This window comes from Sorex fumeus, unplaced genomic scaffold (genome assembly GCF_029834395.1).
Source record: "Sorex fumeus unplaced genomic scaffold, SorFum_2.1 ptg000072l, whole genome shotgun sequence".
Lineage (NCBI taxonomy): Eukaryota > Metazoa > Chordata > Mammalia > Eulipotyphla > Soricidae > Sorex > Sorex fumeus.
The window spans coordinates 63,421,440-63,447,352 of record NW_026606129.1 but is presented as its reverse complement, the minus strand read 5'-3'; the positions used below and the strand labels follow the sequence as shown (position 1 = coordinate 63,447,352).

General features: G+C 40.8%; 1 protein-coding gene across 9 annotated transcripts in view; it reads left to right on the top strand.

The window, feature by feature from the left end:
* CADPS (calcium dependent secretion activator) overlaps positions 1-25,913 on the top strand; it is a 550,520-nt gene that overhangs the window by 488,226 nt on the left and 36,381 nt on the right. For all 9 annotated transcript variants that reach the window (XM_056129049.1, XM_056129048.1, XM_056129052.1 and 6 more), the window contains 2 exons: positions 15,319-15,351; positions 21,306-21,413. In XM_056129049.1, the coding sequence (XP_055985024.1) occupies positions 15,319-15,351; positions 21,306-21,413 (141 nt within the window). The remainder of the gene's footprint in view (positions 1-15,318; positions 15,352-21,305; positions 21,414-25,913) is intronic.

Sequence of the window (25,913 nt, the reverse complement as noted above, 5' to 3'; positions counted from 1 at the left end):
ACTAATCCCAGTATCCCTCCCACCCCCCCAACCCCCCATCCCCCATCCCACCCTGCCTCTGTAGCAGGGCACTCCCTTTTGTTCTCTCTTTCCTTTTGGGTGCTGTAGTTTGCAAAAGAGGCATTGAGTGGCAATCATGTATGGTCTATAGTCTACTTTCTGCAGGCATCTCCCATCCTGGGAGGATCCTCCCAACACCCTTTATTTGGTGCTCCTTTCTCTATCTGAGCTGCCTTTACCCCTAGAGTGTGCGGCTGGCCTCCAAGCCATGGAGTAAACCTCCTGGTATTTATCTCAGGTATTCTTGGGTGTTAGTCTCCTATTTTGTTACTTTATGTTCCCCAGATGAATGCAATCTTTCTATGTCTGTCCCTCTCTTTCTGACTCATTTCGCCCAGCATGATACTTTACATGTAGTACCACCTGTATGTAAATTTCATGACTTCATCCTTTCTAACAGCTACATAGTACTCCATTGTGTAGATGTACCAAAGTTTCTTTAACCAGTCATCTGTTCTTGGGCATTCAGGTTTCTTCCAGTTTCTGGCTATTGTAAAGAGTGCTGCAATGAACAAACAAGTGCAGATGTCACTTCGACTATACTTTTTTGCCTCTCCGGGGTATATTCCCAGGAGTGGTATTGCTGGGTCAAATGGGAGCTCAATTTCTAATTTTTGAGAATCGTCCATACTGTTTTCCAAAAGGGCTGTCTGTTCCTCGTTTTGCCTTTTTTAACCCATGAAATAGTAACCCTCCATTGCTATTTCTTGATTTATCATTCTGACAAAATTAATTTCCTGCTTTAATAGATAGTGGCTCACTTTACCATTTTCTTTTCTTATCCCTTCCTCTTACAATGCCTGTATTGTTTTCTCTCTGTCACTTTTCTAACTTTTAAGAACTTAGTTCTTACATCAACAAGATGTTCTTTTCCTTACATCCATAAGATGTTCTTTTTCTTTACCTATTTTCTCCTTTAATCTCTGGGTCAAACTTGGGAATTGAACTAGGTATCTTATTATTGTCACTGTCCTCCCGTTGTTCATCGATTTGCTCTAGTGGGCCCAGTAACATTTTGAGACTTGTTACTGTGTTTGGCATATTGAACACGTCACGGGGAGCTTGCCAGGCTTTGCCGTGCAGGCAAGATACTCTTGGTGGCTTGCCGGGCTCTCCGAGAGGGTCGGAGGAATTGAACTCGGGTCGGTCATGTTGGCTGCGTGCAAGACAAACGCCCTACTGGCTGTGCTATTGCTCCAGCCCATCTTATTATTAATATAAAAAATATATATATAATATAATTATGAGTGTTTCTTTAGGTAGTAATATCCAATAAAACATTTAGCAATGACTGAAATATTTTATATCTAAACTATTCAGTATAGCAACTCTAACCACTGTAGTTTGTGAATACATAAAGTGTGACTAATATGACTTAAAATATTGAATTTTCAATTATATTTTGTCTTGTTTAAATTTAAGCAGTCTTATGTAACTGCTGGATAGTACAGGATCAAGCCAAGTTTTGTATATAAGTCCGATTACCTGGAATAGCCTGATCTTCTGGAAGAAATTGTCACAATATAAGCAGAAAGAGAGTTCTTACTATGTCCTGGGTTAGAAACTCAGTTAATAACCCAAGAATTTTTTGAAGAGTGCTCTGACACCCATTTTGTAGATTAGTAAAATGGGGTTTGGGAAATTAAGACTCTTATCTAAGAGATGAGAGATCTAGAATTAGACCCTGTAAGATTCAGCTTCAGTCTCTGCTCTAAACCATCATTTCTTAACCGTATGCCTTTTAGGTCTCCAGGATATTCCAAGGGAATATCACAGGTTAAAAACAACAATAACATGTAAATGGTGTGTCATGGCCCAGAATTAGGAACCAACCAGTAGGACAAGGGGTGGGGAATCATACAGGAAGGAAGCAAGGTTAGAAGGAAGCAAAAGTCAGAAAATGGTTGAGAAACACTACTCTGAGTCACTTTTCTCTACTATCTCTAATTCACACATCCATTTTCAAATATTTCCAACTGTTGATCAATGATCTGGTCACAACATGGCTATCCAATATTGGTCTGAGCAACCATTATTGTAGGGACTGCATGCATTTAGATGTATATCCTGCCCATTTCATTTCTATTACAAGAGTAGAGCTTGGAGAGGCTGTGCTCTCATGCAAATGTTGGAACTCAGGCAAAATAGCGGAGGGATTCACCAGTCCCGAGCAACTTTGCTCTTTGACCTAGAAATTCCATTTAGAGTAGTAGATATAGAAGCTAGCAGATATTGAGAGCTGGAATGTCCCTTTATTTTGCCTTTTTATGTGTGTCATCCTTAAAAGAGGTACAGATGGAGAAATAGTGATTAGAGGGAGCAAAGAATATTAAATGAGATGGTTTATAAGAAACATCAAAAACAGTGCCTGGCATAGGGTAAATTCAACACATGCTGCCTATTGTAATCTTTTTCTCCTTGCCAAACCCCTCACTGGGCGAGGCATCATTGTCTGGTACCTGTGCAAATGATCTTTATTAATCTCTGGGTTTTTTTCCCTTTCCCTCTTACTACAGCTATTTTTCTCCTAGAGCTCCATTTTCAGACTTCTTACTCATGCTAAAATATTAAGTCTTTTATTTTATTAGTAGCGTTTTCTACAACTTTTTGAAGATGTGGAGAGTGTTTTCTATCTGACATTCTTCCTAGAACTAGCATCATGCACCCTCTGAGAGGCACAGACATTTTCTTAATTCTGAAAGGAATCAAGTAAAACAATCAGCTCAGCCCCTTTTTAATAATAGACAAGGACAGGAGACAAACAAGGTAGGCAGGTAGCCAAGGTCAAAACTGACAAGTTAAGGATGGTGATAATGGGGAAGGGGGTGATAAATTTACAATTTTCTGATTTCCTCTCTCACCTCACTGCCTTTCTCTTATGTCTTGTGTCTTTCAATGACCAATCCAGTCCAAAGGCACAAAAAGATTGGAAACCACAGGTCTTCCACAGTGGTCACTCACTGGCAGGCCATGAACCAGTCCTTAGAAAGTGGTGGTCCTCAGGTGTAAATAAGTTGAAGAACCACTGTTCTAATCAGTTCAGAAAATGTCTGAAAAGGACCAAATAATAATTTTTTTTTTTTTGCTTTTTGGGTCACACCCGGCGATGCTCAGGGGTTACTCCTGGCTCATGCACTCAGGAATTGCTCCTGGCGGTGCTCGGGGGACCATATGGGGTGCTGGGAATCGAACCTGTGTCGGCCATGTTGGCTGCGTGCAAGGCAAACGCCCTACCCGCTGTGCTATCGCTCCAGCCCCAAATAATAATTTTTTTAACCTCATAAGCCACATGGTCTTTGTCAGATCTATTCAACTTCTGTTCTTTATAACCTGTAAACTGCTACAGACAAGATGTGAATCACTGTGTTCCAGTAAAACTTTATGTATGGATACAGAAATATCAGTGTTCTGTTGCCACTTCTACCTGTGAGGAAATAGTGTTACTCTTTTGATAATAATACTAATTGATGCTTATTGAGCTCCCTTACTGTATGCCATTACTGTATGCCATGCATTGTGTTGAGCACTCGAAATGCTGTAAGCCTTTGAAACCTTACAAGAAGGGGCTGGAGCGAGAGCACAGCAGGTTTAAGTAAGCAGCCTTGCACATTGCCAACCCAGGTTCAATTCCCAACATCCCATCTGGTCCCCTGAGCACTACCAGGAATAATTCCTGAATGCAGAGCCAGGAGTAGTAACCCCTGAGCATTGCCAGGTGTGACTCAACAAGCAAAAAAAAAAAGGAAAGAAAGAAAGAAAAAGAAAGCTCCAAAAAAAGATAATGTAGTTCTCTTTGCTATATAGATAAAATAAAAACTGGAAGATTGATTGATTTTCCCAAAGTCATTCAACTGGTAAATAATTGATCTTACCAATATCTACCTGATATGATTTCCCTTCTTACAGAGATTAGATTTTTCACCCCTACTAAAAACTAGTTTTTATGTAGGTAAGAAATAAATCTATCCCATAGGTTGTATGCTCTTTATTGTGGTGCTACCATTCTGGACTCTGGGGCATGTGTGCTTTAGTTGCAATATTCCTGCTCGTGCTCACTGAGAGCCACTCTCTTTTAGTTGTGGTGCTTCCTTTTGGTTGTAGTATTTAATGTGGCTGTGAGTGTGCTTTTGGACACACGGGGAGTCAAAATCCTGACCTCAGTGTTCACACACTTTTTGCAGTGAGTACATTGTGAAGTTTGCTAGGCTAAGTGTCACACAGTTTTAGTTGCAGTGATCACACACATGCACACACATACACATCTGGCTGTGCAGCATAGATCACGCGCTCTGTTGTGGCATTGGGGACCTCAAGAGGAGAGTCAACATGAATATGCTTGGCACATGTGAGTAGTACCAGGCATCAAACCCATAGCCTCACACTCATGAGGCCGGAACTTTGGGCTGTCCCCATAGCCCCCAAAATAACCTTATAATGACGTATCATTTTTATAGTGTCAGCAACTTGTGTTTAAAAAGGTTTCATCCTGTGTATCTTCTCCTTATGATGTGGGTTTCTTGCAGAATGGGAGTCAAAAGGTAGTCAAATTTATGTGGCAGCTGGCTCACAAAAGTAAGGTAAATGAACCTGCACATTATAACCACCCCCATCACTTACTGGTTTGTTTCTTAATAATTGTTTCATTTCTCCCACTTTCTCAATCTCTTACAGCATCCTTGTTTGTACATGGGGGGTGATGAAATGATTCATGCAAGATTCTCTCCTTGTAGTTAAATGAGTTAATTGTACATAAGGCTCCTAGCACAGTGCCCTTACATATGGGCTCAATAAACATCCTTTAGGCTCTGTTGAAAGTCAGGTTTCTCTTTAATGTCTTTTAGCCAGGGGACTCTTAAATCCCCCAATTTTTCTAGATAATCATAGGCTTCCCATACCATTCTCCAATGAAACTAAGTTAAACCCTCAAAAAATACAGAGCTGAGGGTTGACCCTTAATAACACAGTGACTCTAACATAATAAAAATCTACCATCTTCCCTTTGTCCATGTGGATTCCACATCTGAATATTCAATCAATAGACATCTTCAGTGAGTTGAATCTGTGTAAATGGGACATATAAATAGGGGGAAAAAAAACATTTAACTGGACCCAGACAAGGGCTGGAGCGATAGCACAGCGGGTAGGGCGTTTGCCTTACACATGCGGCCAACATGGCCGACCCCAGTTCGATTCCTCCGCCCCTCTCGGAGAGCCCGGCAAGCTACCGAGAGTATTCGATATGCCAGACACAGTAACAACAAAGTCTCCAATAGAGACATTACTGGGCCCGCTCGAGCAAATCGACGATCAGCGGGAGGGCCTTTACCTTTACCTTTTGGACCCAGACAATCCAAACCATATTCAAGGGCCAACTGCATATGAAGTAGATGTTAGAAAGGCAAAATATCACTGTGTTTATCTTCTTGGTAATTTATTGCTGCATAACTATAGCAAAATTAGGGACATTAGTCTTGTTTCTTTTCCTCACAATTTTGTGAGTCAGAAATTTGGGGTGGGCTCAGTTTTGAGATTTGAAGGGGGAAGGTCACTCACTTGGATGCACTCAGCTGGTGGCTGAACTGAGCTGTGGCTGTATGTGGGATAACTTAATAACTGTGGCTTCATTCACCCATATGGGGTCCCATCCTGCCTATCTTCTCCACATGACGTGGGCTTCTTGCAGAATGGGAGTCACAGAGTAGTCAAACTTATGTGGCAGCTGGCTCGCAAGAGTGAGGAAGTGGCAGCTGCCAGCCCTCTTCAAGGCGAGGCTTAGATTTGGCCTGGTGTTACCTCCATCATATTCTGTTGATGAAAGCAGTTATAAGCCAGCCAAGACTCCAGGGGGATGGAGGAACAGACTCCGCTTCTCAACGAGGGAGTGGCATGCCTGTATAGGGAGCAAAATAATTGATGGCAAGCATCTTTGGAAATAAGCCACCATGTGAACTGGGCTGGCATCCACATTGCATTGCAGAGAACTCTTCAGAGCGATGCTGGCCTCTTTCTAAGAGGTGAGGCCGAGAAGCAAGGGAGAAATAGATCAGAGAAGGATGAGACAACAATCTGGCCTCTGGCCAGCAGAGAAGGGTGAAAGTAACACAGACCTCAGGCCACAGGATATCACACTCTCACCTGAAGTGTTCTAACCATGAAACAAAAGCACCACGTCTGAGGGCTAAGGTATTTAAGGTTTAATGACCATATCCACATAATCCAATCATTATTCTGGAATCTGACCAATCAAAGCAGTCCCTTTGGAAGTGACAGGGGGAAAAGAGTATTTAAAATAATAATAATAATAGTCAACGCTTATTGAGCATATATGAAATGCCAGGCTCTGTATAAAGGTTTTTAACAAAATTAATTGATTGGATCAAATGCTTAGAATAGTGTCCTGCATGTGTTAAATACTTAAGAATGCTGGCTTTAAAAAATCAAAAATAGTAATTCATGCAAGCACCTAAGAGGTATTCTTCTCATTGTCTTCATTGTCCTCTACGGAGGATATTTATGCTTAGAGAGTTTAATTACCTTGACCATAGTATGTGAATTATGCAACCACATATCAGTCCAGATGTCCAACTGACCCCAAACTCCTACTCCTTTTGCTTGTGGGAGGCCTGGGTTTGATCAGTGCCACATGGTCCTCTACACATCATCAGAAGTGTTGAATGTGAGGAGGATGGAGGGAAGGGAGGAAGAAAAGGAGGAAAGGAGAGAGAAAGAAAGGGAAGAAGACTATTAACCTGAGTATTAACCTGAGAAGTTAATGGTCTCCCTCCTTCCCTCCCTTCCTTCTTCCCTCCTTTCCTTATTTGCTTCCTTCTTCCTTCCTTCCTTCCTTCCTACCTTCCTTCTTTCCTTCCTTTCTTCCTTCCAGTATTATATTCAGAAGTTCATTCACCTCACCACATTTTTTATTGAGTTCATACTGTTATTGAGGCAGTGTGGACCCTGAGAAGAAGAGAGGGATAAGTAGAGAAGTTCTTATTTATCAAAGAACCTAGTCTGGACCAGAGCAATAGTACAGTGGGTAGAGCACTCGCCTTGCATGCAGCCAGTCTGGGTTCCCAGAATTCCATATGGTTCCCCAAGCCTGCCGGGAGTGATTCCTGAGTGCAAAACTGAGTGCAAAACAAGGACTAACTCCTGACCATCACTGAGTATGCCTCTCCCCCCCCCAAAAAAAAACCCCTACAGTCTGCTTATGAGGAAAGTAAAGATAATATTCAACCATAAAGAGATAAAATTATTTTGTGAATGGTGGCAAAAATTCAGATCTCTAAGATTACCTGTGTTAAGGAAGCAGAGAAAGGAGTGGATAGTAGCATTATCCCAAATAGCAGAAGTCCAAAAAGGCAAACATTGAAGCAAATTATGCCAGCCCCTTGAAATAATGGTGAGGTCGGCACTTTCTAGGCTCAACCCTCTTGTGAAGTGAAGCAGGGAGGGCTAGAGTCAGCTTGTGCAGAGATAAATCATTTTCCTAGTTGGTTTGGTTTGGTTTTTTTCCCAAGAGGCCATGGTGGAGAAAGAGGAAAGCAGGCAGTCACTAGCGCAGGGGTAGGTATCTGCTCAAACTTCCCTTTTTTTCCCATATCTGAGTCTTACCAGATTTCAGTTTGCAAAAAGGGCCTAATCCATTGGGTGTTTTGTTGTTTTGGGTTTGTGGTTGGATTTTTTGGGGTTTTTTTTTTTGTCTGTGCATTGATTTAATAGTATCAAACCCTGAGGTCCTCGTGGTCTGCACCTGGGTTGCTTTTTCCCCTAATGAAGCAAGAGAAGTGGTTTAAGCCCCTGCCGTGCTCCCTATCAAAGCTACACAATGATTAACTCAGGTCCCCTTATTAGGACCAGGCAGAAGAAAATCCCTTAGTCATCAGCATTGTGAAAATCCCAGAATGGTGAGTGTTCAATGAAAAGATTACCTTGGGCACCTGAAAAATAATGGAAGAGCTCAATAGAGAAACCATTAAGCCTGTCTACACAGGCTAAGTCAGGTGGAGGGTCGAGGTAATTAGCTGGGACATTCAGTTCAGAGAAACTGTTCCAGACCTTCTGCCCTGACTGAGTCAGCGCAAATAATTATTTAAATCCCTCATACATTTTCCCCTAGAGAAGCTAGGGAAAATGTATGTGGTTTACACACAAACACACAACAAATATGGCAGAGTATTTAGGGTATTTTGGTCAGTAAAAGTGGTTTGAAAGGGGTATTTGATTTCATGTTTAGGGTATTTTGGTCAGTAAAAGTGGTTTGAAAAGGGGTATTTGATTTCATGTTTATATTTGAATAATCAGCCTCTTAGGAGATGGGAGGTCTGGAGCTATACCATGTTAGTTACATGACTTTAAGCCAAGTCATATCATCTCTCACAGCCTTGATTTCTTCAACTTTAAAATGGAAAGATTGCTGTGCAGATTCAATCTAACATTTTTTTTTGTTATTACTGACCCCTCCGCTGCCAAGTAGTAAGCAGTCAAAAAAAAAAAGTTACTTATAGCTACTAGCTTTTGAATGGGCATCACTCATTCTGAGTATTTGGAGAGATTTACATTGGGACTTCATTTCCAAAAGTGGACCAGGAATCCTGGAGCAAACATCTTCATCATACAGCCTTTTATTGTGGTGCCTTGCACATATTCTTTCTTTCAGTGTGAGAAAACAAACAAGTTACTCTTTGAAAAAAACCTTTCCCCTTCCATCTCAATCAGTTTCTTTTGCTCTGTGTTTCTTCCTAATTTCCTTTCTCAGAGCTGGCCTATAAGGGAGACCCAGATAGTGGAGGTGTTCATGAGTTCTGCTTGAAAAGGTATATTCTTTATCCCACTAGAAGGGTGTGCAGAAAGCAAGGAGAGTACAGAAATGAAGTTGACTGAAATCAGAGGTTTTCTTGCCTCTTCTGAGAGCAGTTGAATACCCATTCAGGGTAGAGAAAGTATCTGTTACAATGTTTCAGTGTTTGGGGCAGTTTGATAGTGATAATGATACAATAACATTGAAAGCCTAAAGACAAATATTAGCAGGGAAAAAAGGGAGGGAGGGAGGAAGGAAGGAAGGAAGGAAGGAAGGAAGGAAGGAAGGAAGGAAGGAAGGAAGGAAGGAAGGAAGGAAGGAAGGAAGGAAGGAAGGAAGGGAGGGAGGGAGGAAGGAAGAGAGCGAGGGAGGGAAGGGAGGGGTGTCTGGGGAAAATTATCACTCATGCCTTAGAGCAATGTTTGCTCCAAGAGAGCAGTAGGTCTTTATTATAGGATATAGCAGCACTAGCTCAGGGAACTACTTTATCACTTACTCATACATAAACTCATCTATGCTGCTGGAAGGAACGGAGTTTTCTGCTGCCTGCCTTAACATTTGGAGGGTGACTTCTCCAGTGGATAGGGTGTTCCCAAAACCAGCAAGAAGTATGCTAGACTGACAATTCAGGTTTTACTGGTCATCTGAGAAGATTCTAGTCACAATTTTATGGCAAGAAATTGTCCACGAGCTCCAGGTGAAACTGTCACCAGTGTCCGATACAAGTTGTATGTGTTTGTCAATCTAGGAAGCTAGTTGTTGCTATAATCCCAGGGAGAATAGCTCTGTTTAGTAGCTCTGCCCAGCCCTGTAAACTTAGATTACTTCTTTCAATCCTCACAGACTCCCACTGAGTAACATTACTGTTATCTCCTTGGCAGAGGAGGCTCAGAGACATTAGGTAACTTTTTAAAAAATGATCAAACTAGGATTCAGAATGATAGTACAGTAAGTAGAGCACTTGGCTTGTACGTGGCCAATACAAGTTTGATCCCCAGCATCTCGTGTTGTTCCTTAAGCCCACGAGGAATGATTCCTAAGTTGCAGAGCCAGGAGTAAGCTCTGAGTATTGCCAGGCGTGACCCCCACAAAACAAACAAAAAAAATTTCAAACTAGAAAAGGCAGGGTCAAACATCTAATCGTGGCAATCTTGTGCCTATCTTATCATTTTATCATTTCACTAGGAAGCTAAATTTTTTTAATTTTAAAAAATAATAATAAAAATGCTTTTTAAGAAATAAGTGTCATTCATGGAACTTTTATGTCTATTGGGGAATAATCTTACATAGCTTATAAGCCTGTTATTTATAGATCTACAGATAATACCTGGTGTGTACTTGAATTCCCGACTCATGGCCCTAATGGGTTAGGTTTGGTTTGGTTTGGTTCTTTTTCCTGTCCACTTAGAGTGCATCTGGCAAGAAAGATATTCCCTATGAATACGTAAGAGAAAAGTGATGGTTAAAGGTAACTCTATTATCAGACAGAACGAGATCCAGATACAAGAGTTCTGACCCTGATTCTGTATAAGCATTCATTCTACCATATCTCCACAAGTCTACTTTGGATAGATTTGACAGCTTCCTACCACTTAAGGAGAGGCTAGGGTTAGAGGAAAGGAAAGAGCCTTGGAGGTAGCCTCTCATATAGGGAAAGCCTCACAGCAGGGACATCCAAGGGAGCCTCTGTTTGAGCTATTGCAACAAGGAGGTGTTGGCTCCCAGAGCTGGCTGGTGCCACTCTGATCTGTGAGCTACCTTGGCACTTCCTCCTGGGTCCTGCCATTTTATTTATTCATTCTGATTCTGCTCCAGGACAGAGTTTTAACCTTTTCCTAACCTTGGCCTCTTTCCTATTTTTTCCCCTGTGGCCCCATTTCCCAATTGGCTCCTCAATCTCGTATAATAGCCCCCTGTTTACATGATTTTTTTCTGACCTCTGATCATCTTGTAATAATTTGGGCCCCCAGTTGAGAAAGACTGCTTTAGAATGCAAAGAACAAGTTCAATTCCTCTATACCAAAATTCCTTAATTATTACAAAAAAAACTGGCCATTTCTTGCCCTTAGAACTTTTCCAGGTAAATTGTCTCTGCTCTGATTTTCCTTTGGTGGGAGGAATACATCCACTCATGACTCTGTGCTCACAAGTGAACTTTTGTGGTCCTCAAGGGACCATATGCAGCTCCATGGATTAAACTGATGTTATCGTAAGCATGGGCTGGAGCAATAGCACAGCGGGTAAGGTGTTTGCCTTGCACACAGCCAACCCATGTTCAATTCCTCCGTCCCTCTCGGAGAGCTCAGCAAGCTACTGAGAGTATCCTGTCCGCATGGCAGAGCCTGGCAACTACCTATGACAGGCAACTACCCGTGGCATATTCAATATGCCAAAAACAGTAACAACAAGTTTCACTTCATGTTCCTGGAGCGAGCAGATGCCATTGGGCTACACTAGCACGAGACAGGGACGAATGGAGATGTTACTGGGGCCCGCTCAAGCAAATTGATGAACAACGGGATGATAGTACAGTGCTACATTGTAAGCAAGTCAAACGCTCTACCCTCTGTCCTATCTCTCTGGTCCTTATTTTCCTTTTAGAAGAGACATTTAGATGCTCTTGATCTCATCATTAAAATTTCTTCATGAAAAATTTAATGACCAGAATAAAAAAATGATTTTCTAGATATTTGCAAAGAAACACAGAACTGCCATTTACTCTGAATTGAGTTTCCCCCTCCCATTATTATGGATTGGGGAAAAAAATCAATAAGGCTAAGTACAAGTCAGGACTTAATTATCAGATAAAAAGATAAAGCTAAGGACGACAGGTGCATGTAAGAGAATGGATGGTTTTCATTCATGACATAGAGCTTGGCACAGCTTTCCAAGCTGCCTTGCTAGGAACAGAATTTGACTGGTGTCATTCTCCAGATTGGAACTGCATGTTAGTGGTAAATGGAGAGTGGGCGTGTTTAAAGGTTGATCATTTCAGCTGTAGCAAAACTCCTACCAATTGCCAAGCACCAACTCTATGGAGCAAAGGAGGCAATTTCTAGCTTAGAAGAATTATTTTGGAGTATATACTTTGTCCATTATGTCTGAATTCCTTGTACTATTCTACCATTGGTGAGGATATCAGAAATTCCAAGGGAAACATTAAGCTTTGGAAATCTCCCAGTGAATACTGATGTCTCTGCCTTCTGGTTGACAATATGAACAAATAAATTCCTTGAAATCTAAGGGTGTGGGTATTCTTAATTGTAAATACATAAGATCAAAAATGCCCATTTTACAGAGTGGCTTAAAGAAGAAACTGTGACAGTTCTTTACAAATTGAAAAACATTAAGTGTTCAATATTATAAATAGAGGAGACTTGAAAGAAAGAAAGGCTAGTTTTTCTTACCCATGCTAAATTCTGAAAAAGAGCAGAGTGGCGAGATTAAGGAAATTCTTTAATAGTTAAGGTAAAGGTAAAGGCCCTCCCGTTGATCGTCGATTTGCTCGAGCGGGCCCAGTAACGTCTCCATTGGAGACTTTGTTGTTACTGTGTCTGACATATCGAATACTCTCGGCAGCTTGCCGGGCTCTCCGAGAGGGGCGGAGGAATCGAACTCGGGTCGACCATGTTGGCAGCTTGTAAGGCGAACACCCTACCGCTCTAATAGTTAATTGTGCAAAATCTGGAAAGCCTTCCTAAAGTCCTCTTAATAGTCCGAGGTTCCCTTCATCCACCAGCCTTTGTAGGCAGTGAGCTTCATAGGTAACTTCATTGGCATTTAGGCTGACTCATGCAATAATTTCCCAATCTGCTTCATCCTGTGCTTATTCCTCAACTATCTTATAGTTGAGGCACTAATCACAGGCTTTCTTTCCTCTCTCCCTCTCTCTCTCTCTCTTCCTCCTTTCTCCACCCCTTTCTTCTATTACATGTTCTGCACATGTCTCCTGAGTGCTCTTTCTAAACCAGGTACCAAGTGAGTCACTGGGAGGACAGCTATGAATAGGACACATTATTCTATGATTGTACAATATTGTACAAAATTTCTGAATTGCAGTTGCAGTCAGTGTTGCAAGAAAAAGATAGGATTCTAAGAGAATCTGTAACAACAGAATCTAGAATATCCTGTGTGTTGGCAATGATACAAGAAGATAGAATCCATTGTCCTCCCAAGAACAGACAAATGGGTAAAGAAACTATGGCACATCCACACAATGAAATACTATATAGCTGTTAGGAAAAATGAAGTCAGAAATTTGCCTATAGATGGATGGATATGGAAAGTATCAGGCTGAGTAAAATGAGTCAGAAGGAATGGGACAGATATATAATGATCACATTCATTCGTAATATATAAAAAAATATATAGTAGAAGACTAATATCCAAGGCCAGGGAAAACAGGGGCTAGGAGGACTAGTCAGTGGTTGGAATCTACCGCAAATGTGTGTGGGGAAGAGGGTGGGTAAAATAGAGAAGGAACCAGTATAGCAACAATAGCTGGAAATGATCACAGTGGACAAGAACTGTGTGTTGAAAGTAGGTAAAGGGATATACAAAATAACCTTTCAGTATCTGTATTGCAAATCACAATACCTAAAAGGCAGGTGCTGGGAGGGAAACCGGGGACACTGGTGCTGGGAAATGCACACTGGTTCAGGGTTGAGTGTTGGAACACTGTATGACTGAAACCTAATCATCAACAGCTTTGTAAGGGTCTATCTCCCAGTGATTCGATTTCAAAAATCATAGAAAGAATTCATTGCCTTCTCAGTAGTTAATAGATATATGCTCAGCTCTTTAGAGTTTATGCAGCATTTTCTCATATTTTGTCACTTCATTGGGCTACCAGCTTTGCAAAGTTTGGTATCACCCTGTTCTAGAAATCTAGAACTTAATGCTAGAGAAGTTGAGGTAATTATCCCTGGGTGAAGTAGTCCTGACACTTTAAAATTTTTCTGTTGCTGTCATTGTTTTTATGGGCCACACCTTCAGTGCTCAGGACTTACTCCTGACTAAGGAGGAATCACTCCGGGCAGAACTCAGAGGACACATTTTAGAATGTTTTTCTGAACTCTTTCTTTCCCCATCCTATTGCCCTTGGGAGTTAAATATTTTGAAAAATGGCTTTTCAAGAAAAAAGCAGTAATGGAATATGCTCCCTGAGCACATGTCCTGGGTAGGAGCTGTGATTGCATATATTTTCTTAGTCACATGGCAAGAGGAAGTCTATCAGTGAGGCAAAAAGACATCTTAATTGCTTTGTGTGTATCTTTCTTTGCAGTTTCCAATAAAACTGGAAATTCTGTTTGACCCCAAATGTTAAATGTAGCCTGTCAGTCTCACTCTTGTCTGCAAGAACATGTGTGACCTGCATGAAATTTAACCGTAGATTATCAGATATGCTTCATAGGCTTTTTTCTCAAACCCAGCTGGCTTTTCACAGCATCCACATTCATTCATAAATGGTCTTATCTCTCATTCATTTCTTACTTCCTCAGACTTCATATATGTATTAACTCTTCTGTCAGCTCACTGAAATAGGTACCTATTAGTATCTCTGTTTTTCAGGGGATGCAATCAAGGCTCAGAGAGGTAAAGTGATTTACCCAAGGCTATAGAGCTTTCATTTCATACACAGAGCCCGACTCCAAATTCAGTGCTTTTCCCCATTAGAATACTCAGTCATACTCCCTTCTCTTAAAACTGAAGATAAATTTCATAACCACGTCCCATACTTCCTTGCTGGATTTTTAATAGTTATGGATGAGGCTGGAGCAATAGCACAGAGGGTGGGGAATTAGCCTTGCACTCAGCAAACCTGGGTTCAATCCCCAGCACCCCATGTGGTCTCTGGAGCCCCCAGGAGTGACCCCTGAGAACAGAGCCAAGAGCAACCCATGAGCACTGCTGGGTGTGATTCAGAAAAATAGTTATGATTGCCATCAAAGCCCATAACACCCATGAGTTAAAGATGCCCCCACTTATAACCACCATAATTCCTCCTCTTGAGAGTTAACTGAAACCAAGAGATAAAGGATTCAGTTAGAACAAACTTACAGCCAAATCATTTAGACCCAATGTATGAGATTGGACCATACTCTTGTGTCACCTAAACCTGTGAACCACCCTAATGACTGCTTTGGATTTAGCAAGCATAACTATTCTTAGAGAACTGCAAGTCTTTCAACCTACAGAAATCAAGTCAGTGAAAATGATGTGTTCTCTTTCTCTCCTCCTCTATTCTCCCATCTCCCCCCATCCCCCTCTTTCTCTCTCTGTCTCTGTGGCTTGGGAAGAAAATAGCAGACAGATTTTATTTTTTAGTACCTTTCTGTGTTTCCTGGTCAGCACCATGTGCCAGCATATTGTTTTAACTCTGCTGGTGATACAGCATAGAGCTGTGAACAATTAAACATAAACACCAGCCTCACTTCCCTCTTTTCTTTCCTCCTTAGGTGAAGGCAGCTTCCAAATACGTGGATGTACCTGTGAGTATTTGAAAATTGCTTTTGTGGGGTTATTTTTTCAAAATTTCATGAGAATGTTCATGGTGCAATTTGCATTCATTGTTGCTGAATTATATATTCCTGACTTGAATCACCAGAAGGAGGGCAGCCAAGAATACTTCTTGATAAAAATTTTCAGATGAGACCAGGGTATGATTTCTTTCATCAGAAAAAGAGGCCTTGGGTGAGGGCAACTTGAATTCACTCCTGATTTTATTGCCCTTGGCTCCTTGGGTAGATTTCTGTTCTATTCCCACCCTTCTTCCCTCCTGTCCTGCATGACACCTTGGGCACTGAATTGTGAGTGAGAAATGGACCAGCGGGTGCCAATATTTCGCAAACAAATAAGGTCTAAATTTGTTTATTTGGGCTGTCCATACTGCCCTTGTTTTAAGGAAACCAAAAAAAGAATGTTTATAATTAGTGCAGACCTCAATAATGAAGAGAGCTTTCAAAGTTCACAGATAAAGCACTAGAAGTTGCCCAAAATTTACATTTAAATTGAGGTTAAGTACTACCCAGGAATGCCTGAGTGTGGGATTACCTGTGATAAATCAGGCTACATTTATAGACAGATTTGGCCCTGCCTATTAGCAAAATAAAATTGGAGCGATTTAAATATATTGCAATAAAGGGGAAAAGAAAATGATTCTGTTTCTCCATTTCTAACAAAAGAAGTGTGAGTCTATTATAAAATATTAAATTTAGAGAGCTTATCTCAACAGCCACCAAGGGTCTCATACTGAACGATTCTCATTCTGAACGTGGTTAAGTACTCTCCTTGTTCAAATACTTATTTGTGGAAATTTGTTTTTTTTCTAAAAGGATTTATATTAACATTTAAATTCATTTCCCCAGGAAACTAAGTGTGTAATGGTTTATTGGCTTATTTCTCAAAGGATGGCAAAATGGAAAATTGGAGTGAATTTAGCATTAGCATATATTTTGTTTGTTTAATGAAGGAATGTACAATCAATAATTATGCTTTGAATTTTTATAATACTTCTCATCGAGGGACCTCAGACTCCTTCAGGCAGACAGTCCTCATAATGGAGAATAGAAAAAGCTCACATACCTGCATTAAGGATAGAAGTTAGGGAATTTATTTCCCAAAACCTGGAGTTTTAATTTTTAGTTCAAAATATTCCAGTTCTCTGGGCCTATTTCTCCATCCTTTGAAGATACCTATGACCTTGGTCATGGCTTGTGGTGCAGATTGACTGGAAAGCACATGGAACAATTAGGGAGCACCTTGATCCGGACACTTAGACATTGCAAGCATGTGGACAAGCAGAGGATGATTTTGATTTTGCAAGCTGTCCCCCCACAGCAGTAGAACAAAAGTGTAGGCTCCTAACTTAGGATCTGGTGGCTGGGTTCTGTCTTCTGGCCTCCAGGCAGAGGGGAGACCTCACCTCTGGTATGGGAAGGTGACTAGCAGACAAGGTAAAAATTGATCTAGCAATCAATACTTGCGACCAAATTTGATGGAGGAAGTCATTAAAGTCAAATATTAGCAATTTCATGTGGTTCAGTCTACTTCCTGCTAGTTTGGTGCTGATTTATGATAAGGGATGGGAGAGGGGAGCTCTACCACAACCTAAAGGTATCCAGTTGGGCTTTCATTCTGTGTTTGTGGATAAATGATGCCGCATCAGAAGTCTGGCTAAGGCTTCCCAAAAGTGAATTAGTAGTCTCTGCCCTCCACGGAGATAGAGGAGATGATGCAGTGTGTCTGAAAATATGGTACTTTACACTAATAATATATGATATAATAGCACCAAATACCACCGAATCTTACCAGCACTCACTGTGTGTGCTTTCTTAAGCACAGCCCATGTTATCTTTGCAACACTCTCACTGTTCCCAACAGTTTGGTGGCCACTGATCGAAATCAGTGATTTCCTACCCTGGTTACATGTTGGAAATACCTGAGTAGCTTGTACAGCATAAGATCATAAACATCTATACCTGTAAATAACTATAGAGCTCATATGCTCTATATTTATAAGAACCATTAGATAAAAATCATCTCTCCGGCTGTCCTAACTGTAAACTCTGCCTTCATCTGTGCTATGCTTTGAGGGTTTTGGTGCACAGACTATTGGTTTAGTTCTGTGTGCAGACTAGTCATTAGTTACCTTAGAGATTTGTCTCTTAATTATCCCCACTAATAGAGGCGCACTGTTACCAGTCATTCAAAACATTTCATGATCCCCCAAAGCATTTCTCTTTGTCTTAGAGATAGTATTAGATTAGCAGATTTGCGTTCTTAATAAGGGTGTGTTGAAGATAGTGAAGACTTGAATTTCTTTGCCGTAAGTTCTGAAGTAACCAGGTATAAGCTACAAGAAAGCTACAATGCTTTTCCAAGTCACACAAGTGACTCTTGCAAAATAAGTTTTCCACACCTAAATGGAGCCCATCATATATCTCTTTATTTCTTGTTTAATGTGCTTTCTAAAATTTACATACCTTCCCAGCACTCCAAATCCTGTTGAAAAATCAACATTGTGGGCCAGACAGATCGTTCGGCAGTCTTTGCATGCAAGAGCTCAAGTTCAATCTCTGGCACATGGTCCCTGAGTACTGCTGGGAGGAGAACCAAGCACCACTGGCTGTGACTCCAAAACACAAAATTACGAACAGAATTAACAATATGAAATATTAAGAAAAAACAAAACAAACCTTCACCTATAGTTTTTATTTTAGAATGCATCAGACTTTCTTCCCTGCCATTTCAAGTAGGGCATTTACTTTAACCTTTGCTCAGTGACTGAAGAACATCAGTTTGAGCAGGTCTCTCGCCAGGGACTTCATAGTGACTTGCTCCCTCCAGGACCCCCAGATGTCAAGGGGCAGCTTACTTGTGTCCTGGAATCCAGCAGTTGGTGAATCTACACAGCAGGTGCTACAGATTGGCAGCCTTCTGCAGGGACGGTGCCCATTTGTCAGTGCACCAGTTGTAGACAATGCCCCCACCACCCTTGATCCTTTAAAGGATGGAAAACCCATGTGTAGGAATCAGACATGAAGCTGGTTAAAAAGGAAGGTGGTATGAGTGGGAAACTGTGGATGAGAAAATTACACGTTTTCATGCAGACTTTGTCTTCTATTCTGATGTTGGTTTCTCTGGAATCCCCTTTTATCTTCTTGATTCTAAAAATAAATAAGATTATGAAGTGATATGTTGAGAATGTGGGAGGATCATCGTGGCCCATGTTTGTATGGCATTTTATGGTTCAACATACATTATTTCAGCGGATCATAGAATCCTTGACAATAAGAAGGGGGCTATTTTAATCCCATTAGATAGTGCATCCCATTATCCTAATAGTGTGTCGAAGGCCCAAAGAAGTTTAAATGATTTTCATCGGTTTCAGTTTGTGGGGGATACAGTAAAAAATCCATGTAGTAGAACTGAAGAACTTTACAAAAGAGATAGAATAAGTGTTTATTCATTCATGGATTCATTCATTCAGCAAATATCTGCAGAGCAATTACCATAAGGCAAGCCCTGGTATGGGCTGGATTATGATAGAAAGGAGACCAAAGTCCCTACAGTCATTGAACTTTTAAAGCATGAGGAGACAGACCAGAAAAAAAAGAAATATATTTGGCCTTTTATATTTGTTTAATATATATTTATATAGGGCTGGAGCGATAGCACAGCGGGTAGGGCATTTGTCTTGCATGTGGCCAACCCAGGTTCGATTCTTCCACCCCTCTTGGAGAGCCAGGCAAGCTACCAAGAGTATCTTGCCTGCATGGCAAAGCCTGGCAAGCTACCCGTGACATATTTGATATGCCAAAAACAGTAACAACAAGTCTCACAGTTTGTTGTGAGACATTACTGATGCCCGCTCGAGCAAATCCATGAACAATGGGAGGACAGTGCTACAGTGCTACAGTATTTATATATACTACATTTCTTTAATAAATGCATTTGTTAAATATAATGTCAGATATTGGTAAATGCTGTGAAGATAAACAAAACAAAATATAAAGATTAAAAAAGTGGTGGAATTTCTTAACAGCCTGGGTGGACGACACAACAGTAGGGCGTTTGCCTTGTGCGCAGCCAGCCCGGCCGAGCAGGGTTCGATTCCTCCGCCCCTCTCAGAGAGCCCGGCAAGCTACCGAGAGTATCTTGCCCACATGGCAGAGCCTGGCAAGCTCCCCGTGACGTATTCGATATGCCAAACACAGTAACAAGTCTCAAAATGAAGACATTACTGGGCCCGCTGGAGTAAATCGATGAACAAGGGGAGGACAGTGTTTTGTTGTGTTTTATTTTTTTTTCATCCAAGTTGTAAAAGCTTCATACAAAGTCCTTTGAAGACAGTAAATTTAAAGAAAATAAAATGATGAAAATGACTCTTAAAGTCTGCTGAATTTCACTTTAGATCTCAGCTCTTGTCCAGGAAAAGGCTAAATATGTCACAGACATCAAGTGGGAAGGAATAGAAGCAATCATTATAAGTTTCTTCATTGTCCCAGGTAGGGGGCCCCATCCCTACCAAGAATGTGGTTACAAAGCTAGAGGACGAGAGAACTGATTGCTGTTGCGTACATCTCATTGGAGAACCGCTGTTGTTTCGTTATCAAGAGCCGACCATTATAGGACCATCACGGAGCCTGCTCGGTCCCTTCAATGAAAATTGCTTGAAAGTGTAACAGTTGACTACTGTGGCTTTGGATTGTCCTCATTGTTTTTCAAATTAATACCTTGTCATTGTTTCAGCAGGTGTTAAGAAATGTTACTAGCATCCTAGGGGCCAAGCATTGGCCCTTTGCTTGATAATTGTTTGCTTTGTATCAGGAAAAAAAATATACAGTCCTACTGTTTCCAAACCTTCCTCATTTTCACCCTGGAAATTACACAGAAGTGTTAACTAACTTCAATTTGCAGTGCCTGACAGTCACGTCTTGTAGAGAAATGATACTTTGTGATCTAAGGTAAATCACAGTAATGAAAACTAATCTTTTTAGTTATTAGCAAACATACATATCAACTGTGGAAATTTAAGGGGTTTGTGGCAGCTCTCCTAATGACCCATATTACAGTGTTTTAATAGGTTTCTTTGGAGATAACTTTGATTTCCACATCTCAAGCAGTGCGCATTCTGCTTCATTTTTCCCCCTCCTTTTCTTGCAATAAAACATCTCCTAACTCCTAGATAAACCACCTGCTTACCTTTTCAGAAAATCTAATTTATTTAAAAATGAAATCCTTCTCGTATTTCCCCCCTTCCCCCCCCCCTTTTTTTTTAAGTCCTGGGACTACCTATGAGGCTGAACTGAGAAGCAAAGACAAACGGTTAAATGTCTTCTAGGAGTAAACTGATTAGCAACTACTCACTACATCCCAGGTTAAACCACCCCTCTGAATGTGACTTGGATAAGAGGGGGTGTAGATGGAAACATGATTCTTTACTTAGCGCTCCATCAGTCTTTTTTTTTTTTTTTTGAAAAGGAAAAGGGGATCAATGAAGGCTTGGCCGTCCCCTTTTTGAATAATGTATTACGGACAGAGCATGAAAGACAGTATGTTTTGGTAATCATAAATGGCGAAGGTGGGGGTGTTTCAATGCAAAGAAAAGGCAGAGAATGCCTCCTTTTTAAAAATAGCTTTTTGGCCAGAAAAAAAAATTAGTCATAGTAAAACATATCTCTGAGACCCTGCATTCCCAACTCCCTAGCGAGCCAGACTTGATTTCTGGAAAGAACAGATTCTAATAGCAGTTTCAACAGCCCAGACTATGAATATACTATACTGTGCACGATGGAGAGTGTCCAGCTCCTGCGGATAGCTTCAGAATCCAGCAAAGGCAATATGGAGTGGAGTGGAAATGAGGAAAAGTTCACTGGGTGGGTAATGGAGGAAGAGCCACCGTCTACAAATTCAATTCTCATGTTCTCCTGTTTCTTTGCAGAAACCTGGGATGGACGTGGCCGATGCCTATGTGACTTTCGTTCGCCACTCTCAGGATGTCCTTCGTGATAAGGTCAATGAGGAGATGTATATAGAAAGGTTATTTGATGTAAGTAAATGCCTTCTCCTCCTTGGAGAGCAAGGAGGAGACCCTCCAAAATGTGACAAAATAAGAGACAGGAGGATAAGTCACATTTTGAGAAAACCAAGTGATCCTGATTCAAACGAATCTCTTCCTCTCCTGCTGCCTTCGGCTCTTCTCTGTTGTGTGTCTGTTCTGAACCCACTCTGGTGTGGCCGTGTCTCAGTCCCAATCTGTGTGATATGTAGGATGCGCACAGCCTCGCAGCAAGCAGGCTGGTTTCTGCAGGAGCTTGGGAGGCAGCTTCCTCTAACTGGCAAAGACCTTACTTGGTCATGGTTCTCCTCTTGCAATCTGGCCTTGCTTTAAGAAGATGTTCTTGTAGGGGAGCCCGGAGACCAGCTCCCTCTCCTGAGGGTGGTTCCTCCTTGCCGCCAGGTGTGGCATGCAGATGTGCAGTGAACACCACATTGTTACTGCTACAAAAAATTTTAAAAAATGCTTCCCTTTCAGGAAGACTAGAATTCCTTAGTGAGCCTTGGGTTTTGGCAAGCGCTTCTATTCAAGTCATTCTAAACCGAAGTGCCCCCTGCCCAGCCACTCACACACAAATTTGGGAGAACGAGCAAGTGTGCAAAGAGCAAATGCATCAGGCTGCCAGACCCAGATTGAACTTCAGAAAGTGCAGATTTTAGAGGGGTTAATCATTACTGAGCAATCTTATCTCCTCCCACTATTGATGGCACCTGCACTTCCAAAGCAAGCCACTGAGGAGGGGGGAAAAAAAAACCTGTTTAAATTTCCTGCCTTCTTCATGCCAATGCAGATGAGGGTGCCTCACTTAGCCAGATAGTTTGCTTCCAGTTTCCTCCGAATCTTGCCTGTGTAGACCCGGCCAGAGTGCATGGACGCTGGTCTTCTTGTCTCCGCGTGGCTCTCATTGTGCAGCCTACTTCTGTCTCGTGACGCGTGAGCTCCTCCTGTCCAGGTTCCTGTATTCTTAGTGCCAGCCTGAACATTGATGTTTTGGTGTACTATGGAATCCATGTTTCTATATTTTTTCTGTGATTGTGTTCAGCAGTGTACATTGAGTGTGTGTGTGTGTGTGTGTGTGTGTGTGTGTGCGTGCACGCGCTTCATAGCTAAGTGAGCTAATTTGTTGGCACTGCTTTAGTCGTCTGCAGCTTCTGACTTTTACATCCTTTGTCTTCCAGCTCATTTGCTTTCCTTGTGTGTTGAAAGCCTCTTTTCTTGTCCTCTTTTCCAATCATCCCCGTTTTCTTGCGCTCAATATCTCGCTCTTTCCTCCTGCATCACCTTTCTCCAAGAAACCCCTTCTTCTGTTTTAATTCCCACCTGACCTCTCTCAGATTAAAATGGAACTTATCTCTCATGTCAAATGTTTTATCACATTGTACCAAGTGGCATGAATTAGAATCAAATAATCTTCCTGTGTACATCTTCTAGCATGACCCACATCCACTGAGAATGCCTCATACATGCATAAAGCTCACCAGCCGGGTCCTCTCCCTTCTCTTCTGCATGCGTGCCTTTATGAAAGTACTGAGCCTAGAATGTCTGGGGCACAATCACCCATCCAATAGGCATTGAAAACAGAGACAGGCTGCACCCTTGGGTCTGCAGTTATGACTGTGGACACGCTGCCCACTTCCACTCAATTAAATTCCTAACCAAAAATTTTCAAGAAGCCTGTGGATTGTTCTTTTCAATGCCTAGGTTGCCTTTTTTTTTCCCCTTTGATCAGTATCTTCGATTTTCAGTTTCATGTGGCCCTTGTGTATATGTATGTGCGTGTGTGCTCCTCTGTGAGTGTGTGTGTGTGTGTGTGTGAATAGCCTCCAGCTCTTTAAAACATCTAGTACTGAGTTTGATGTTGAATCTGCAGTTGAGTCTGAAGAGGCATTGACAAATAAGCCACCCTTCCCTCTTTCTCTTTTTCATTAGAAGTAGAAGGAGGAAAAAAATAATAAAATAAGGTAGCTTTGTTGAAGGCAGCAAAATAAATTGTTTCCTTTTTTTGACCTTTGGGGGTCACACCTGCAGATGCTCGGGTTTACTCCTGGCCCTGCACTCAGGAATTACTCCTGGCTTTGCCCAGGAAACCATATGGGATGGCAGGGATTGAACTCAGGTCAGCTGTCTGCAAGGCAAACGCTTTACCCGCTGAATTATCACTCCAGACCCATCAGCAAAACAAATTGTCCTCTTTTGTAGTTCTTTTTTTAAGGAAAGTGCAACTGAATGTTTACTTTTAAAAGTAAAAGTGTAGTCTTGACTCACACAGATGGTAGAAGTGGACTTGTCCAACCATTGAAGAACACAAGTCAATTCTAGCCCTTTGGCCTTTCATGTTAATTAATAATGGAAGTATTATGAAGAAGATGTTTTCACAAGTATTTCCAGCCCCTGTTGAGGAACAGTGACCACCATAAAATAGCATCAGGAACGTTGTGAAATTTCCAATTTACTGCTGTTTTTCTGATTATTTTTTCACAAGGAAGTTATATTCTTTTGAGTACATGATTTTCCAGACTCAACCATTACAATCTTTCACTGAGCATCACCCCTTACCATAAAAAATAAATAAATAAATATGAAATCTTATTTAGAGATAATGAATTTCTATGCCATTTACTTTCTTACTTTCCCAGTAACCTTCTCCCCTAATTTACAGAATATTGGTGCTAGGCAACCTAACTAGTGTAATACAAAAAAAGTTATTGAATCTGTCATGGATTTAAAACATTTGTCATTTGAAAAGCCCAGAGCATCTCAAAAAGCTTCATTACCATGCAGTCTCAGTAATTTAATTCAGTACTTACTGTTTTTCTATAATCTAGCAGCAAAACATCAGATTACCAACATGTTTGATTATTTTCGGCTTCTGTTTCCTCAAGCATGGTGTTTATTTCTTTCCGTATATACCCTGTAAGACTCTCTTGTCCACCAATCTAAACAAGGAAATAGAAACGTGAAAGCATCAGGGTCTGTGAATCCTGCCGCCACCTTGCATTTCCTGCGCAATGACTTAGTCCTTAAACACCATTCCTAATAATAGTGGTTCTGGGATAGGTTTCTAAACAATTGGCAGAAATCTTCTAAAGAAAAAAAAAAAACTTGTTGATCTGAGGTTTCTCTTCCAAATTAATTGCATTTTGATAAATGGCAAAAATGAATAATAGAAAATTAGCATTTTGAATGAAGAAAAAAGATATATATCTCCAAAATTGTTTGCTGTTTGGGGGTTGTTGATTCTGACTGTTGTGTCATTCTCTGGTTTTCAGTTCCTGCTGGCATCTGTCACTAAAGCCATGTTCTTCGAGTTCCTGTTGTATTTTAGCTGTGTTTCAAATTGCATTTTTATTTACCTAATATGTCCTTTAAGTTCTTGCTATTTAATATGCTAAACCCTCTCCCTTCTTTTTTTTATGCCTTTTTTTCAGTGTGCCTTGTAGAAAAGACTGGATGGCATTAATGTGTGTTTGTAAGCGAGTAACTGAGAGCATCTGGACTAATAGCTGGTCATTTAATGAGTGCATCTTCTAATGAGTTTTAACCAGACTCAATCTCAGCATTTTCTCTCCTTTCTCTTTCTCTCTCTCCTCTGTCATTTTTCCTCTCTTCTCTCTCTCTCTTCTCTCTCTCTCTCTGTCTCATTCTCTCTCTACTTCATTATTGTACTTTTGGCTGGAATTTGGTGCTTGTGGGAGATTATCGACATAGCATTCAGGGCTCTATATTTAATGTTCTGCATTTTTATCTATTTTATTATGTAACTTAAGAGCAGCTTACCAAATTCATCTGCAGCATTTTAAAAAGAAAATTGGCATTCTCCAGGTTTATTGAAGAAATGCATTCAGATATGACAGCTAACTGGTTCATTTTAATGTAGTAAAAGTTTCCCTGTTAATTACTGTAATTGATTTGCATAGTCCTTCTATAAGTGACACACCTTTTGGTGATCCTTTTTTGGTGATGTACCTAAGGAATGGTCTAACATAAAAGGCTGAGGGAAAAAATAATCCATAAACTGCTTCCCATAATACCTCAGATGTACAGCTATTTAGTTTTGCATGTGCATTTTTGAAATTTTTCTAAAAAGAAATTGCATGCAATTGCAAACTTGTTTCCCCTGCTGCAAAGTAGAAGTTAATAATATTTTGAAACAAAAGACAAAAAGATTTGAAGCTCTAATATGTACAAAGATATGAACTTCAATTATATTTTAAAATGCTTAATTTTTACAAGAGAATCTGCAGTTGGACTCAAGGAGAAGCATGGCCTTCTTGAAAATTATTGCTGACTTTTAAAAGAAAATATCGAATTAAGATCCAAAAGAGTCTCCCTATTCCTGATGCGGCAGCTGAGGAGCAAAGTACAAGCTTCAAGAAATAACTCAAAGACAGCAATTTAAAGCCTGAGTGTCCATAAATCATGCAGATGGCTCCCCCCCCCTTGTCTGGTGATTAATTCAACATCTTCCACAAAACAAAAATTCGCTTTTTG